This window comes from Pholis gunnellus (assembly GCF_910591455.1).
Source record: "Pholis gunnellus genome assembly, chromosome: 9".
NCBI classification, from domain to species: Eukaryota; Metazoa; Chordata; class Actinopteri; order Perciformes; family Pholidae; genus Pholis; species Pholis gunnellus.
In genome coordinates, this window is record NC_136535.1 from 4,640,682 (window position 1) to 4,659,554 (window position 18,873).

General features: G+C 41.9%; 1 protein-coding gene across 1 annotated transcript; it reads right to left on the reverse strand.

The window, feature by feature from the left end:
• Positions 1–13,297: 13,297 nt before the first annotated feature.
• On the reverse strand, positions 13,298–15,858 carry LOC306701117 (ras-related protein Rab-1B-like; the record flags this gene model as incomplete). Its single annotated transcript, XM_079166364.1, has 5 exons — positions 13,298–13,531; positions 14,248–14,379; positions 14,494–14,589; positions 15,153–15,248; positions 15,766–15,858. 5 exons carry the CDS (start codon positions 15,856–15,858, stop codon positions 13,298–13,300), a joined length of 651 nt encoding a protein of 216 aa, XP_079022490.1.
• Between the last annotated feature and the right edge of the window lie 3,015 nt (positions 15,859–18,873).

Genomic DNA, 18,873 nt, shown 5'->3' on the forward strand with positions numbered 1-18,873 from the left:
TGTGATCAGCTGATCCGCCGTCATCAGGAACAGACGTTGCTTCACGCGATGCTTCAGAGGAAAGGACGTCTCATGTCTCTTAAAAACACATGTCCTCGTTCCCTCTCTCCTCGTATGGTTTCCTTGCGTCTCTCCATGCATCCATGGAGGGAGGGATGAAGAAGCAAGGAAACAGGGATGCAATTGGGATTGTCACTCAGCCTTTGAGTGTCGGCGTTAGTAATAGCTATATTCAATGTTGCCTTTCGACATGTTGCACAAACTAGTTTATTTCAAGCGTACACCCACGATGAGCCTCTCAGAACTGCTGGATTACGTTCTGATCAACAGGGTCCTGGGTCCATACCCAACAAAGATTTTAGTCCCTTTTCCAAACAACATGCAGTCTAGAAGTTGTAGCAGTTTGGAGGTTTGTGTCTGACCAGCCTGGCCAGACTTTGGCCCGATAGTTCCTTGCTCATCAGAAAATCATGCCTCCAGAGCAGGCTGCAGGAATGTTGCTGGCCCAGGAGCCAAAACTGGATCCACAGTCGAAATGCAGGTACAAAGCCTGAGTTCTAAAGGTGATCCGGAGACATTCTTGCGGCTGAAAAGGGCCTTTGCTGTCCCACAGCGAGGGGACAAGTCAAGGCGAGGATTCACTTGTATTTAGTCTTAAAAGATGCAACTTTATCATAACTATTCAAAATAAAATGTCAGACCTTACTTTTTAGATTCGCCTACATGTGAAATAAAAATTCTGTCGTTTGTATTAAACATGCTTTATAAATAAACCTGTCCTCAGAGACTGCAGAGCATCAGCAGGCATGCGGGACCGAGCCATGGCCAACATCAGCTTTTCAAATTTGACACGTCAGCCAGGAGAGGAGACTTTAGGAGGCAGACTACGAGGAGGCAGCTTTCTGGATGGCTTGTTGTATTTTGGGGCACAAGTGGGAGAGTTGCAGCAGCACAGATGAGACTTGTACAGATTCCCCGCTGGGATTTTTCTGAAGTGTAAAAAAAAAAAAAGCTGCAGTTGCTCAGACAAGAGAATACGTTTGAGGACCGGTGCTGTACAATGCACACTCCACTAAAATGGAGTCCTAGAGTGTCTCATCTCAGACACCCTCTTGTGAGGGTTCATCAACTGCCTCTTGCATAATGCATAATCCCCCCCCCCCCCAAAATAAAAGACTGCAGCACACAAACAGACAACATTATCCTGCAGAGAAGTGAAGGTTCATTCTTTCTCCTTTCTGATGTTTTTTTTTCTGATGTTTTTTGAAGTGACCTCCAGACCTCTCTGGCTCTACAAGCCAATTATGTGGAATGAAAGCAGAGGTTCATGTGGAGTCACAGCTCAGACTGTGATTTCTATGGTGTCTGGTTACAGATTGAGGACTATCTCTCTCTTTCTCTCCCAACTGTATGCGCAGTGTCCTCTCATTTATCCTGAGTCTCTCTACTCTCCATCTATTCACGAATAGAATTCACTTTCATTTCTCTCTCTCTCTCCTCATTCCTCCCTATAGGGCCAGATGCATAACACCCTGTATAGGTTCACAACTAAATATCTGTGAGGCAGTTCAATGAGGACAGATCAAGTCGACTTGTATGGCGATTTTTCTTGAGGTATCAGGTGAGAAAGACCCAGTTCTTGAAGCTGAGATAAATCGACACCGGGAGCCAGATGTTGGAACAATGCTAACGCACAAAAAAGCAACGCATTAAAAATTGAATTTGTGGTGAGAATGTGCACGCTTCACACATAGTATGCACCAGAATCAACACGTTTTCAGAGAGCGATCAAGGGACACTATAAGGTGGAGATGGACAAATAAGGTTTTGCAGATTTCCTAATGTAACAATTATGCATCATATGTGTCATTTTATTTTCCTGTGTGTGTGAACTTTAGCCTGTTTTGTGTTCTGAGGTTGATTGAAATACCACCGGTGCCTGCAAATGAAATGAAATGAATGGTCTGGACACTATAAATAGCTAGAGGCATGCGTAACCGCAGCTGCTCAGCCTCGCCGCATATTGCAACACAATAGGTGAAACTGCTTTTTCCTCATTGACAGCTGTGCAGCTGCAGGAGTGGAAATCAGGCTTGTGCGTGTACGCCCACTCCCACATGGATGGAGATTTATGGAACACAACACAACACTTATTACGTTCATGATTGGCCTGTATAGATCCCTCTGGAGCGTGGGATAATATGGATTAAAACAGAAGCAAAGTATTTTTATCATTGGATTCTGTGTCTGATTGAGATCCGAACAACGAATCTAGTCTCTGAAAACATAAATGTTTAGTTGCATATAGAGAAGTAGAATTGAGATCCGATCAATTAGTCACTCGAGACGCATGTTCATGCCAGGGCCACAGTAACTCTCTCTCTCTCTCTCTCCCTGTTTTCATGATTTATCAGCTTTGTCACGCAGCTTTTTACTGCTTTACATTAGCGGGATTTGTTTTACCGCTAAACAGATCAGAAATGGTGTTTCAGGGATAAAAACACCTTCCTTCTTGGGGTATTGCCCTTGTACATGCTTTATGAAGTCGTTCGGTTTATCTCTCAGTCAATGGAGTTAAAATACTTCCGCAGCAAAAATGACAATCAATTTCACAGCTATCGACTTTACAACAAGCTGCCTCCAGGCAAGCAACCCGCTTGTAGCTTGTTGCTGTTTGTTCAATGACAATCCAGCTTGTTAACACACACACACACACACACACACACACACACACACATATACATGTATTATACATAAAAAAAACATACAGCCTAATAAAGGAATTGGATAAAAATGTTGATGTTTTCTCAGCACCCCTAGCAGGTTACTTTAGCCATGCTTCCTACTATTTAACACCACTGTTCTACAGTCCAATACACGATTGATTGAAGGAGGCAGTTCTGAAGGATCTTTGGGGTTTTACAACAAATACATTCAAATGTGTGCATTGAAAGAGTTATTGTTTGATGAAGTCATTCCTCCTCCATAATTCCTTCACAGTGAAACTTCGTAACTAGACTGCTCTCCATGAGAGAGTGGACGAAATCCTTGCTCTGTGCAAAAAGTTCATCTGAGGTTAATATGAGGCTTCAACAGACTGACTTAGTCACATTCAGTGGTTACTAAAGTGATCGTGAGGGAGAGAGAGAGACAGAAAAAGAGACAGAGAGAGAGAGAAGGAAGGAAAAAAGCATGAGAAGGAGGGAGACAGACACAGCTTTTTAAACCTCACCCCTCCTGCTCTTCATCAACATTTACAATGAGGGATCACAGAGAACTTGGCGTATGAATGGCACGACAATTGTAAGTCATTTTGCGGGCAATAAGAACGTCATTTGTGCTTTTTGCGTGTCATTTGTATGTAGTCCGTACTGACGGCAATGTAAACACGTCCATGTGAATATGCTAACAAGTGAGGTTATGGTGAGCGGGAGGAGAGGTTGTGATGTTTATTCCTGTTATGTTGTTTCCGTACCTATTTTAAGCCCAGCTATGGACTAAAAACCTGAATAAGTTGTTTTGTTGGCCTAACCCTAAGTGCCATTATCGTAGTTGTGTTGCCTAAACATAACCACGACTGTTTCATGGTAAGGATGTGGTGTTCAATGACCGAAACCTAAAATACGTAATAATCAAGCGGCATCCTCCAGTCCTGAAGAGTAAAGCCAACGCAGAAGTGTCTTAAATTCCCTCTAATGGCCACCAGGGGGCGACTCCTCTGGTTGCATAGAAGTCTATGAGAAAATCACTCTACTTCTCTCTTGATTTATTACCTCAGTAAACATTGTAAACTCTCAATCGCTACTTTCAAATCTTCTTCAATATAATATGATGTTTACTTATAAAGTTATGGCGACGGTCAGACTCCAAGATGGCGACGGCCAAAAAGCCGAACTCGAGGCTTCAAAACATCAGTCAACAAACCAATGGGTGACGTCATGATGACATTATATAGTCTATGTTAATGACACTTGGAAATGTGACGCTCATGAGATCAGGTTGCAGAGAAAGTCAGAGGTGGCAAAGCATTTGTCACCACATCTAAATGAGCTGCAAACGTGTGTTTAATACGTCTGTAAAAACGTCGCTGCTGAAGAAGTAGACTGAAACACAAGGCGGTATGAGCTGCTGTCATTAGAGGCTGATGGAGGAGATGAAAATAAAAACACATCTCCTTTGATGCTGCAGCTGGACAGTTCATTTCCAACGTGCTACATAGCGTTTTCATTTGGGGTAATGGATATGCTTTATTACGTTCATTATGTAATATCCTCAAAGATATAGAGAAATGTACGTGTTAAAATGTTATCAGGAACTCACAAAGGACACAAGTTACGTCCCATCCTTGACAGAGCGCCATCATTTAGTTTCATTTCGCATTATCAGTCGTTTGTTGAAGGTGCCACTAGCAGATATGGTGGATTAGGGGGAAAAAATGTGTCTTTTCTCTCTGGATTGCTTCTCTTCATTCTGCACCATGTTCACTGTGGAGAGCCAAAGATAGAAAGTGAAGACAATGAGGAGCGAAGGGAGGCTGGAGGAAGATAAAGAAACAGACACTGACTTATTAAAACATGAAGTCAGTTGGCGCGTCGGACTAACCAGTGGAAGAATTCAGGAGGAGGAAGCTATTTTTTATTATTTCAAAGAGACTGTTTAGTCACAGTTATGGAGGAGAGAGGGAGAGAAACACTGCTCATCACTATTTCAGAGAGAGAGAGAGAGAAAAGAAGAAGGGTTGATTATCAGTCAGTTTTATCACTGATTTAGATAAAGGTTTATCAGTGCTTCAAAAACCACAAATTTGGATAAATCTTTGTTATTTATCTTTAGATGAGAGAATAAAAATGTGATGTATAGTTTTGTCAAGTTCAAATTGAAGGTGGATAGAAAGTTTGAGAGGTGGGAAGGAGAGGTAGGAAGGAGAGGTGGGAAGGAGAGGTAGGAAGGAGAGGTAGGAAGGAGAGGTGGGAAGGAGAGGTGGGAAGGAGAGGTAGGAAGGAGAGGGGGAGAAGGAGAGGGGGAGAAGGAGAGGGGGAGGATTTACATTTTTAAAAGCACTTTATTAAAGCTGGTCGTACTCAAGCAGTCACATTAAGAGAGGATGCATGTACATGACGGACAAAAAGGCACTCTAAATAAAAAATTCACAAAACAAAAAAAAATGTTTATTCAAAAAGGGCTGTTATGAAGTGTCATCAACATTCAGTTTCATGATTTTGTCATTGGGAGCAAAATAAATCCCCCAAAGAAAGGGCCCCCTCTAAAGATACCCGATAACCAGAAAACAAAGGATTCTTCTCCATATTAATGTCTAAAAAAGTTTGCAAACTGTAAAATCCTTCGTGTAAGCTCATCTACATATGAAACAGAACACATACCGTGATGAAGCAATTGGTGTTGTCAATTATGTTGATCATCAATTCTCACAAATATCCATTTACTCACAGACGTAGTATTTATTGTGAGCAATTTCAAAGTTTGTTCCGTGGGTAAAACTGGACCAGGCACACGATGTTTCCTAATGTTCCTTTAGCCTGTTGGACAATATCTAATGATCAGTACATGATATGAACAAAGGACTTCTTTGGAAAACAAATGGATATGGTCAATGGATTTGAAATTGTATAGCGCCTTTCTAGTCTTCCGACCACTCAAAGTGCTTTAACACTACATCATTCACCCATTCAAACCCATCCTTACACTGATGGCAGGGGCTACCATGCAAGATGCCACCTGCCCATCAGGACCCATTCATTCATTCAACTTGGGGTGAAGTGTCTTGCCCGAGGTCACATCGACATCTTCTGACGACCCGCTCTATCTCTGAGCCACAGCCGCCAGCAAAATAATTCAGAAAAATGTTGCCATTGTACGTTTCTGCAAACCACGGGAGATTTAAAAAAAATAAAAAATACATTGCACATCATCGTCATATCACGCTTGCAGAAACACACAATGACACGTGGTTAGTGTTGTGAAAACTATATGTTTATTTATTTAAATTGTATTATACTATATTCATCCCGGAAGGGGAAATTTGTCTCTGCATTTGACCCATCCCTGTAAAGAGGGAGCAGTCGGCGCCCGGGGGAAAGAAATTTGGATTTAGACAACAAAACTACTTTGTTAAGGTTAGAAAGTAGCCGAAATAACAACAACCCTTAGTGAACTTTGTTACGCGACGTTACGTAGCAAGCTTAACAATGGTCACTTTTGGTTTCACATAGGACACAAACAGCGGCCTCCTGGGTGAAAGTCCTGTGTTTGTTTGGTCCACCCTCAATGACTCTCACCCACTCAGTCTGCATTTTCTCGCTCCTTATACTCGTTACTATACCACATAACTTTCAATAACGGCCGCTCCATATACTACGCCACTTGTTCGAATTAAAAAATGTCCTCATAAAAAAAAATCACGTCCACATTTAAGGCAACCATGACTTGCAGAAACGTACAATGCTAACATTTATTTTCTAGCAACTGGGCTTCATAGGGGAAGCTTTGGCTGGATAAAATCCTGGGACTGCAGTTTTAATAAGCTCAGCTGTGGTGGCTCTTTGTTACACCTCAGCAGGTGTAGAAATCTATTCGATGGGCCTTGGGTCTAACTGGGTCAGTGCTGGCAAGGTGGAGACACACCACCTGCTGCCTCTGGAGGAGGAGCATCCATACATCTCAATGCTCCTTCACCATCTTATCAATCTGGGGACATGCTGATAAAAATGTGGTCAAACTTTTGGTCCCACAACCACTATTGCGCCTCTCAAATACCACCAGTTTAATCGCACTACCATTACTCCCCCTGATCATTCTGAATAAACACCCACTATAGTTCCGACCTCCCAAATTGGAGGCATAAACATTGAAGAAATAAAAAAAAGTCTATCTCTAACACTCCTCTGCTCTCTACAGTTTCCCCCGGCACAGAAATAGGTCCAATGATAAAGGATAAGCTGACCCTTCACCATGAGCATCAATCAGCCTCGTTATCTGGACCGCTGTGGGCTTCCTGGAGGAAAAGTAATATCTAACTGCTGCTATTGAAAAATCTGCTACTGGAGCACTTTTCTGCTCATCTAATACACACTAACACTCCTGGTACTGACCGCTGGGCCCAATGATGGAGGAATACCAACATGACTATAAATACTAACGTGCAGGGAACTCATTTTCACACCCTCACCAGAAAAGGAAATGGAGAAGTCTGTGGAGACATCACACAGTAGAATAGCCAATAAGCTAAAAGTGCTCTCTCTTGCAGCTACTACAAGTTTTTATGTTGAACAGAGCTTGATGGAGGTTATGAGCTGGCAGAGGTCACTAAAGTAGCAACGTATTAATCCTATCACCTTTTTGTTTAAACTCACAAATAAGAAGTCAAATATGGATTTCATGTGATATATTGATTTATTTCTTGCCTGAAAAAGTGAAGCCAGTGCTGAAGTGCCTTTAACGTGCATTCTCTCTAATGGCCATAAGGGGGCGACTCCTCAAGTTCCAGAAAGAAGTCAGATTGTGTTGAAGTCTTTTTTAATAAAGCATGATGTTTGTAAATTATGATCCATTTAAAGTGAAATAGACCATAGAGCAGGGTATGCTTGTGGGCGTGGCTACCTTGTGATTGACAGGTCTCTACCACGGTGTTGTCTGGTCTTGATGTTGTCCGTGTTTTAGTCTTACAACTTTGTCCCACGCTCACAATATGTTTTTATCCCATGAAAGTCCACAAACCAATGGGTGATGTCACGATGACTACGTCCACTTCTTATATACAGCCTATGGTCGTCTCTCAACTCCAACTCCAGTCTTGAATCTCAAGTTGAAATCAGACTGTAAACAACAAGCAGCACACCAACTGAGCCGGCTGCCTGAAAGGGCAAACTCAGGGCCCACACTCCCCTAAATCCAACCACTTCATGCCCCCCAAACCACCAGATATACAGTATAATACAGGTCCTCACTTAAAATAAAGTGTAAGATTTTCATGGTTAGATAGTTTGTTTTGTTTGTTGGTCCAAAGGCACAGTTATTGATATATAGTCTAATATTGGAAACATGGAGGTATGCAAATACATTTCACCTGTTTTGTATTGTGGATTACAAAGAGGGAACCAGGACCAAATGCCACAACTATTGCTTCATGTACTCAAAATGTCACCGTCCACCAAAGTGTTTCCTCCTCCTGTGTGCACACCTGCCCCACATCTAACCCATTAACCCCCCTTAGTGTATAAAGCTGCCCGGTGACTGCTTTGTTTCCTTTCTCGGCTTGTTTTTTTTGTGATTTTGATCTGCTTGCCTGATCCCTGTTTTGCTTTGTTTGGCTGCCATCCTGCTGCCAACCCTCACCCTGCATCTTAGTGAAGCGCTGATCCAGCAATTTCTCTCTCACTACAAATTTCAATGTCTGTTGATGAGTACTGATCCAGTACCAGTGTGAATCTGTATTCTAAAGGGAAATGGCAGTAGAAATAGAAACAGCGGGTGGCTGTGACTGAACGACTGCAAATGTCAAGCCATTGACAAATAAACTGTATTTAATGGGGTCACATTATGGCTAATCTGATCTATGTAATTAGGTCCACATCAGTGCCGATACCGGTGTCCCTGCTGCATTCTGGCAAATTAAAACCTTTTTTTATTCGACTGCCACTGTCTGCTGAGTCGGCTGGTCTCAGTTTTGAGTTGTAACACTGATGGAGGCCACTAGGTGGCAGTATTGTCTAAATGTGTGTTAGCAGTGTAGTAGAGGAAGCAAGTCGCCATGCTTTAGGTTGACAAGGAATAATTCATGCAATGCCAAGTATTTGGGATGCATGCCAATAATATTTGTTCAGTAAGTTTGTTTGTTTTTTGTCTTTGTGGCGTCCGGCTTTACTCAGTGTAATGCCACCTTGATGTCCACCCACTTGTGTGTATATTGGGTCAAAACTGACTCTGTAGCAGCAGGCTTGCCTTTAGCCTGTACAAATGTGTTGTTGTCTTACTGTTGGGTCATTTACCCAAACTAAACTCTAACTTACTAAAAGTTTTTTTGGCCCACTCTTAGACTCAACTTTCTCTCAAATGTTTCTCTTCACTCTCAGTGACGTGTACCTTTTTTAAAAGGTGTTATAACAGTTTGCAACCATGTCATATTGAGTTTGGGCAAATGACCCAACCGTAACCTAAAAATAACACTGGATCAAAATAAGCTATTGTCTTGGTTCGTTTTTTATGGGTTAAAGTTAACCCGTTGGTGCGTCGCATTGGTGCTATATTAACCAGATTGGGTCGGTTCTGACTACTTTCTATCCATATTTAAAATCCAGTGCTGCAACATATTTCAGATCATTTTTTCAACCTATTGGTCTTTATTTACTTCAGGATATTTGTTTGTTTTTGTATCATATAGTTGGACTGGACTGATCACCGCTGGTGAGGTTGATGCTATTACACAAACATCAGTGCATGCCTTGACATACTCTACATCTGAATGAAATGGAAACGGATGAACTGACAAAGAAGCAACCAGCTACTCAGACAGACCAAAGAGGAATGAGGAGAGGCAAGAAGGAGACGAGGAGGGGGAGACATATAAGAAAAGGATATCGGATGAGAAATAGGTGGGAGGGGATTGGTTGAGAGAACAGAATGGGAGATGAGAGGGACTAAGGAAAACAAGAAAAGGGACCCGATGAAGGGAAAGCTGAGGTCAGACAAGCAGTGGAAGTGATACCTGAAGGAGAGGATGAAAGTGAAACAGAGAGGCAGGGAGAAGTGGAGGAAAAGAAGGAGAGCTGGGGGGGTGAATGACAAATCCAGATGTGACTGATGTTGTCAGCCAGGCTCACTTTGTGTGCTTGTCCCTCCAGGAGCAGCAGCAACCGAGCTGAAAACCAGAGCAAGACTGACATCTAGTGGAAGGAAAATTAGCAGCAGCTTACCTGTATATTTAGTTTTTCTCCCTCATCCTGTTTGATATTTGCCCTCTTCCCAGTAAGAGGTCCATCAGTACCGGTGCTTGCAGCGCATGTTCATTTTCTGAGTCAAATAAATTGGAAAAACCATCAGCGAGTCGTGGCTCGTATTTATGAAGCAGCGTAGTGCAGGAAATCAGTCCTGAAGTCAGCATCTTTCTGAACCTTGGCAGTAACACATGCTGTTGGAGGAACTCTGAAACATGAAGTCATTAAATGAATGTTTTGAAAAAGAAGGCAGTCATTAAACATTGATTTTTATTTTTACTTTGAAGACTGTCACGCTCCTTGAGGGAAGGCGACTGGCAAACTGAAAGGAAGTGCTTTGCCCCTGAGATTGCCCTCCATGCATTGCGCCTGCATCAGTCTGAAGTGAATCATTGTGTCACTGTAGGAACCATCACTCAGACCAGAGCAAAGATAGAACATATTCAGGCTAATATCTACTGATATATAAGTCCAGTTTTTCATAATTACAGAGATCAAATGGTGATTTTAATCCTATTCCCCTTTTTAAAGGTTGTTTAATGTTGTTGTTAGGCTTCCATCATGTAACCAAAGACTCAATGTGGCTTTATTGGCATGAAAGTTTCAGAAAAGACAATGTTGCCAAAGCATCAAAATAAAAAAGTACATAGTAATATTAATATTAACACAATACAATCTTATATATATATAAAGATCTACCTGAGGACTGGAGAATGTCTTGGTTACCTGTGGGAAGCCTTTTATACAAACATATCCAATGAGAGAGGACCAGATGCGTTACTCTTTTATCCGTAGCCTTTTAAGATCAATTACTTGCAACTCCCATAGGCGCGCTATTCTATTACTATTAGGCGCTATTACTATTACTATTACTATATTACTATTACGCGCTATTCTATACTATTAGGCGCGCTATATATAGGCGCGCAACTCCCATAACTCCCTTATTTGCAAATAGGCGCGCCTATGGGATCTGATTTTGCTCCAACCTTTTATACAGGTTTCTATTTTTTTAGAACGAATTGTGTTTTCAATACTGATTACAATCCTTTTTCTCCCAAACTAAATAATCCTCACATGGAACAGATATTTGGATGCCTTTTTCAGGGAAAATGTGACTTTTAATATGTGCATATCTAAACGGTCGTAATCCTGATTTCTCTCCAGAGCAAGACCTGTAACAAGTCTCCTTTGTTGATGTGGATGGAGTTAACGGATTAACGGCAGCCGGATCACACAATTAAAAAAAAAACAGATCACAGACACAACACTTTTCTTCCAGCAGTGGCAAACCTAGAGACCTACAATCTGGATAACCTAAAAACAAATCGAACAGATTAAGAAGCTTCTGCCATTCTGATAGGAACTTCAAACAGACGGTCCTGGAGACAAAACAAGGCATCTTAGAAACTCAATGTATAAATGAGATTCACCATATTGTTCCATCGAAGTCTAGATCAGAAATGAAAAACATTGCTCAGTGTCTTGTATTACTGTTTACACTCCTCAGGCTCACGCTGCTTATAACACTATTCTGAAATATCTTGACCACTTGACCCAGATACTTGTAGTCCATCATATCCAGGACTACAATTCCCTGGCCACACAAGGCCAATCAAGTGATGTTGCTTGAAGCTTTTGCACCGCTGCATTCACTTGCTACCTGTTCTTGCCTTCAAGTAGGTCTCTGACCGAACGACTTGCTGGTGTAGAAGGTTTTTAGCACAGAACCTTTTGAAGGTTTAGTAATGTGGACGCCTTGAGCAGCTGCTGTGAGTCTTCTTATTTCCTTCAACAGAATATTTTATTCTTACAAATGAAGTTCTGATGATATAACCTCCTGTTTTGGCCAACTGACATTCAAAATCAATTAGCACATTTAAATTCCTGCTTCCTGAAACTAAGCAATACTATAACAATTAGATCAGTGCTCAGCAAAAACATAGCTGAGCATCTCCTCCATGTCATGTCCTCCCACCTTGATAACTGCAACTCTGTGGCTGAACGGTGGCTGTGTTACACTGGCTCACACGAACAGGTCAACCCTTTATATTGCATTTTAAAGGGGTACTCCAGTGACGTAGTATTCCAATTCCATAAAGTTGGAGTCCGTAGAGAAGGATTACAAAATAATAGCAGCAGAGGCTTCGATATCTTGACTTTTAGCTCTACTATTATTCATGGTCCAGAAATCCGATCCTATACTTTGCATATCAGAACTCGATAGCATAACAGCATCTGCCTTTTGTTGAAACTTTAACAACGACCTATGATGAACAAGTGCCGCTGTCCCCGTCAGTTTTGGTTTCTTTTAACCACCATGGTGATCTTCCACTTGCTTTAACTTTACGTTTTTGTAGCCTACCAGAGAGGTGACGGATCAGAAAACACACTACATATGTACCGGGGGGGGGGGGCATGGGGAAATTTGGAAGACTCCCAAACCAGGCTGACCCGGCCAGTGCTCAGAGCTTTTATGTGTCATTATTTTTAACTTTGACTGATTCTCATATTGATTCTCATATATATCAAGGTGTGACTAGCGTTTCGGCTTGTCTGGTCGGTGTTGATTTGGTGACGTGCTGATACAAACTGAGGAGGCAGATCTTAACAAGGCATCCTGAAAAGGTTCAGATTCTCTTTGTACCACAAAAACTGTATTAGTTATAAAATGATTGCCAAAAAATGTTGTCCCGTGTTCATGTATTTCAGATCTTTTAGTCGTATTTTCAGCATCAAGACTCCTGAGTTGTCTTTATTTGAATATGCAAACAACATGCGAAACACAACAAAAGCTGGTAAAATACACTCAATCACCATTCAAGGGAAACGGTGGGAAGTCACAGTTAAAATCACACAGTTAATTTATCCATAACAGCTGCAGCTGAAACTGCTGATACACCTCTTCTCATTCTGTTATTCAAACATTGTTGCGTGTGACAGGTTTGCAATTCCCCTTTTTGCTATTACCATCTTTTATCTTGAGTTAAAGGAGTGATGCAGTAAGTGGTCCTCTGTGTGGGCCTGTGTTCATAAAACTCTTCACAAACTTACACTGTCCTAGTTGTTCATTTGGCCGAGTTTCAATTATTTATGTCCTCTGTTTGTTTCTGCCCCTTGATAAAGCAGAAATGTCATCATATATTTGATTAAAAAATACCAATAATATCAAGCTAAAAACACACGTTTTTCTTCCTGAAAGGTCATATTTTTTGTTTAGTAGCAAAGATGTCAACATTCTGACAATAAGTATGTGTCCAAAGCACAAAATCACATCGTCCTGAAACTCGACAGATGCGTTTAAAATGACACATCTCTGTTTTGAACCATGCGGTCATGCCTCCTGCTCAGCAGCAGTTGCTGGCCTCCTGCGTCTGTTTTTCCCCTCCCAGCCACAGCGGGGCGCTGTTGATCTTGGCACTTTGGGCCCTGGCCTCTTTCGACTCGCCCTGCATCCCCCCTCCCTCGCTGGCCACGCGCTTGTGGATCTCCGAGGCCATGGTGAGGAAAGCCCTCTCCACGTTGTCCGAGCTCTTGGCGCTCGTCTCCAGGAAGGGAACCTTGAGAGACGAGGCCAGGTCCTGCAGAGGGACAGAGGGGCGTGGGAAGAGGGGTGGAGGAAGGAATCCGGGTGGGGGATGAAGTGTAACAAAAAATCACAAATCTATTAATATGCTAAATCATCACAGTGTAAAAGTACTCCATTAAGCTCTGCATTCATACTTCTATTCAAACGTATTAGCAGTAACATGTGCTCATGTATTAAAAGTGAGTGCTGTGGAAATGAATCCCAGCAGAACCTTACATTATTGATGAGTTGACATGTATGCATTTTAATATTAAAAGTGGTGTCACTGCTTTATATTCTGTTGGGTATTTTAAAACTACACCATCATAATTTCTGTATGGCAATAAAACAAATCTGCAGAGTAACTCTAGTCTTGATATAAATGTAGTGGAGGAAAAGGAAATTCTGCCAAAGCTAAAAGCTTATTTGATTGTTCATCTAGTACCACCGTCAGGTAAAATAATCCTCATGATGGAAACTCGTGAACTAATAACGGATTTCAGCTGTACTTGTAGCATGCAAAACATTAGCATTGTAGTTAGCATTCAAATATGACACAGGTAGGTACACTACCATCAGGACAAACCTACAAGGAGGATCTAGATGACACTGTTGTCAGTACTTTCTTAAAACTGCCAATTCAGTTTTCTGGTGTTTAATGTGCATCACTGCCTCACAGCTTCTACAGCGATGTTGTTTCATAGTATCCGGAGTTGTGCAGCCCGCTACCTGAGCAGTGGCGACATCCACCACTTTCTTACTGACGAGGTCAGACTTGTTTCCCACCAGCAGCCTGGAGACGTTCTCACAGGCGTAGCGATCTATCTCGTCCAGCCACTGCTTCACATTGTTAAAAGACTCCTGTGGGGAGAGAGAGAGAGGAGGAGGAGGAGGAGGAGGAGCAGGAGGAGATAAGTTAATGTTCAAGCTCTCTCCTATTGTGTTGTTGAGGCCGTGGCAGAAACACCCGCTGACCTGCTCCGTGACGTCGTAGACGATGATGATGCCGTGGGCTCCCCTGTAGTAGCTGGAGGTGATGGTTCGAAACCTCTCCTGACCTGCAGTGTCCCACTGAGGGACACACACACAAAGGACGATGTGCCAGTCAGTCAGTCCTGACTGCAGAACAACCAAGCTTCTATATGACACAGCTTTTCTGACTGTTTTGCTTTGAAGGGTTTTTATTTGATATTCACAGTATTAATATAGCAGGAAACAACTATTATCTATGTAAATATAAAGTGGAGTGAAGTCTGTGTGTTTGTGTGTGTGTTTTGTAAACCGAGCATCTCTGTCTTTGTTTACGTTGCTGGGCTAGCAGTGCATGCCTTTTAGTGCATGTTAGCGCACTCCACTGGTTAGCTCACAGCCGCCATTCTGCACTGCGCTCATAAGGCGGTTACAACCGATAAGACTGCCCCGACCAACGGCGTCGCAGCGTTAGCTGTGTCAGCATTGTTGCCGTTGTTTGCACCGTTAGCTTCTAGCTACCGGCTCAGCCGTAGTCATGTTGAGAGCAGTGTGGAGGCAATAGATATGCTCTGAATATCAAATTTAGCCCCTTTTAGCAAACAAAGAAGGTTATGTTTCCTAATAGCAACCCACTCCCCACCACCCCACCGACTGTCTCTTACAATCTGTAGTTTCACTGTCTTGCTGTCCATGTCGATGGTCCTGATCTTGAAGTCGACTCCGATGGTGGAGATGTAGCTCTCAGTGTAGGTGTCATCCTGAGGGGGTGCGTGACACATGATCAACAACACGCAGTTAGGTGTTTAAATGTGTGTGTGTGTGTGTGTGGTGTGTGTGTGTGTGTGTGTGTGTGTGTGTGTGTGTGTGTGTGTGTGTGTGTGTGTGTGTGTGTGTGTGTGTGTGTGTGTGTGTGTGTGTACTTGTAGAGTAGTCTTTGTGAGGACCAATGTTCTGGACCTTCAGAGTGAGGACATTTTTTGGAAAGTAAAGATATTTATGTCAATCCTCACTTTGGGACAGACCTTCTAATACCTGTTTCAGGGTTTAGCCTTGGTTTTAAAGTTCAGGTTAGAATCAGGGTAAGGGGGAGCCAGGCTTTTATGGCTTTTTTTTTAAGGGGCTAGGGAATGCATTATATCAATAAGTGTCCTCACGCAGATAGAAGTACAAAGTTGTGTGTGTGTGTGTGTGTGTGTGTGTGTGTGTGTGTGTGTGTGTGTGTGTGTGTGTGTGTGTGTGTGTGTGTGTGTGTGTGTGTGCTTTTTCTAAGCCTACCGCGAAGCGCAGCAGCAGACATGACTTTCCGACTCCAGAGTCACCAATCAGAAGAAGTTTGAACAAGTAGTCACTGGATGAGGACACACACATCGATACACAAAAACATTTGCCAGTTCAGTCTCTTCCACTAGGATGCAGGAAAGGGGGAGGGGGCTGTTCCTGTTTGTCATTAAGTCACTTTTGTAGCTTATTATGTTGGTATCTTTTGTAAACAGCTATAAAAGACAAATAAAGTAGAGTCTTAAAGTTCTTCGGCGTAAACAAGCCTCCTGTACTGTGTTGCGTCTTGTCCATAAACATACCAGTATTGCAGAGTTTGCAACTTTGTTTGAGATTGTATGTACTATATTGTAACTACATGTTTTTTTATAGTGATTACAAAATGTGGCAGATTACTTTTTAAAATAACCTCTTATTACTAGAATAACTTTCAGAGGAAAAAGAATCTTCCAGCGTGCTGCTCCCAAAAGTAACACTACAGAGCACAGTTTGATGTGGCGACTGAGCTGGCTCTAATGCCTACAATTCCCATGAGCCACAGGGGCTTAGTGATCCAACTGCAAGTTACCCAGAATTGTCTGTGCAGAAAAAGAACTAGATGTTTTTTGTTTTGTAACCCTGGATGCTCGATTCTCGGCTCTGGCACTGACATATCTCAGAGTCAGTACAAACTACAAGATCATCTATTTTGTATTTCATACACATATGGAATTCAAGCAACATATCTATACTCATCATCACTCAATCATAGGACGGAGCTAAAACATTAGTACCAACAAACAAGCTTAAATTGTAATCATTTCAGTATTTAGATATGGGGCAGCATTTACACAACAACCAACACAAAACTGCAAAGATATCTCCCTGAACACTTAATCCAGGTCTGAAACAAGTAACCTTTCATGTCAGCAGTCACTGTCAAAGAGCAGATGTCAGTGTCTCCTACTGGTACACAGTATATGTGTATTGTAGGAAATAACACACAGCATAGAGAAAGAAACAACACTTACTATTCGGGATTCATGATCGGTGGATGGCTCCAGGTGACACGACAAAATAAAGAATCCCTGAAATTAAATCCTGAAGCCGAAAACAGTCAAGTTATCTCTGTGATGTTGTGTACTGTTCTGTATATGTGTGTGTGTGTGTGTGTGTGTGTGTGTGTGTGTGTGTGTGTGTGTGTGTGTGTGTGTGTGTGTGTGTGTGTGTGTGTGTGTGTGTGTGTGTGTGTGTGTGTGTGTGTCCTTTTGGAGGGCAAATGGCAGAATAAGCCGGAGCTACCGGCTGACTGATTCAGATGCATTATTTATTAATAAAGAACCAGCTCAGGTTACACTGGGGACAGCACCTGGAACCGAACACACAGAGAGGCAAACACTGCCCCGCTGAATACAATCCCCCTCTAAGTCCAAACTAAACTTCACTAGTTTTTTTATTTATTATTTTCATTTCTGTGATGTATTTGTAATCGGATCTGTCGTTTCTGTGGTGAGTTTCACCACACTGTGCTGCTGTTCTCCACTTATCATCCCCTCAAACTGACAGCGTCTCCTGTGCGTCGCACGTCACCGGACCGACCGCAGCTCTGAACAAACAGGCAGGAAGTAGCTTTGCCGGAACCACCCGACGAAACTACAAAGAGCAGCACGTGTCGGCTGCCATCTTAGAGACACTGATATCAAAGGCATGTATTATAACAGAGATTTATTTGTATTGGTATTTTCTTATGAACCAATTTGACCTTAGCCCTCAAACCACTACTGTAAGCTGCTGACTGCTGAGTCAGTCCAACTGACAATGGATGACAAGAAAGACTGAAGTTCCTTTTGGCTTCTTTCAATAGTTTCTTTCTAAGTGATTGTCATTTCATTTCAAGTCATGACCAAGACCAGAGTGTATCGAGACTGACACAAGACCAAGACCAGACCAGTGCCAGTCCCACACTGCATGATAAAACGATTTAAAAGAAGATGCAAACCAACTCCTCAAATTGATCTGAAAGATTCATACACCCCGGTCTCCTACAAAATGACCTTCCCATACAACTGAACTGCATTCTGCAATTATGTTTCAAGGGAAACCCTCCTGGACCGAACGGTAGCAGCTTCAAAACATTTCAAACACGGGGTTACAAAAGAAAAAACACAACAAAACTACTTTGTTGGCTTTAGGCAATAAAACTAGTTAGTTACGTTTAGTTTTTAAAAAATCAAGTTTTGGCTTAAATGTAATACAAAATCTAAACAAAACCAACAGAACGTAAGAAAAGCACTTGGTTAAGTTTAGCTAACAAAAGTACTTCATTCACTCTGGACACAAACAGAAGTCTCCTGGGTGAGAGCCTGTGTTTTTTGATCCGTCCAGCACCTTCACTTCCTCCCTGTGTGAATTTGAAACTAATTGGTGATACATCAAGAGAAAACTTCCCTCAAAATGTAATTCACAATGCAGTTTCATTGTATGGGAGTGACATTTTTACAATTTATATCACATAGTACTTTAAAACCTTTTTCCTTTTGTTTTTTATGTTTGAGTAAAAAAATACAAGCAAACACTAAGGAGCTGAAATCAATTTGGGGGAAGTGGAAACAAACTATAATGAAATATTATCACCTTATAGAGTTGATAGTGAACTTTTTAGGAATTTTAGCAGCTGCTTATTTACACATGCATCAGACACAGAGCTACATTAGCATTCATTTTGCCACCTGGCAAAGCCCAATATTCACAGTCCTTTTAGCTCTGTTTTGGTCTCCACGGACTGTAGACCAAAGGATCATGTGCTGAAGCTGTTAGATGTTACATGTTTGTTGCTAACTTTGCCTGCCTGCTGTTAAGTGATATACAGGCAACACAGTGGGTTTATCGGTCCTTTCACTGAAAACAGCTGCCAGCTCTATGAGAGCGGTGAGAGTGAACCAAAACCATAAGTGAAAAGGCTGAGTAATGTGAGATTTGTTCAAATCTTTTACAAAGTAATTTGATCCATGGTTAATATGAAGATATTGATTATAGGAGCTTTATAAAAAGATCGGATTACAACAATTTAGGGCTTATTTTTGTTAAAGTTTTGGCCTTCTTGTAGATTTGTTATAACTTGGTGCC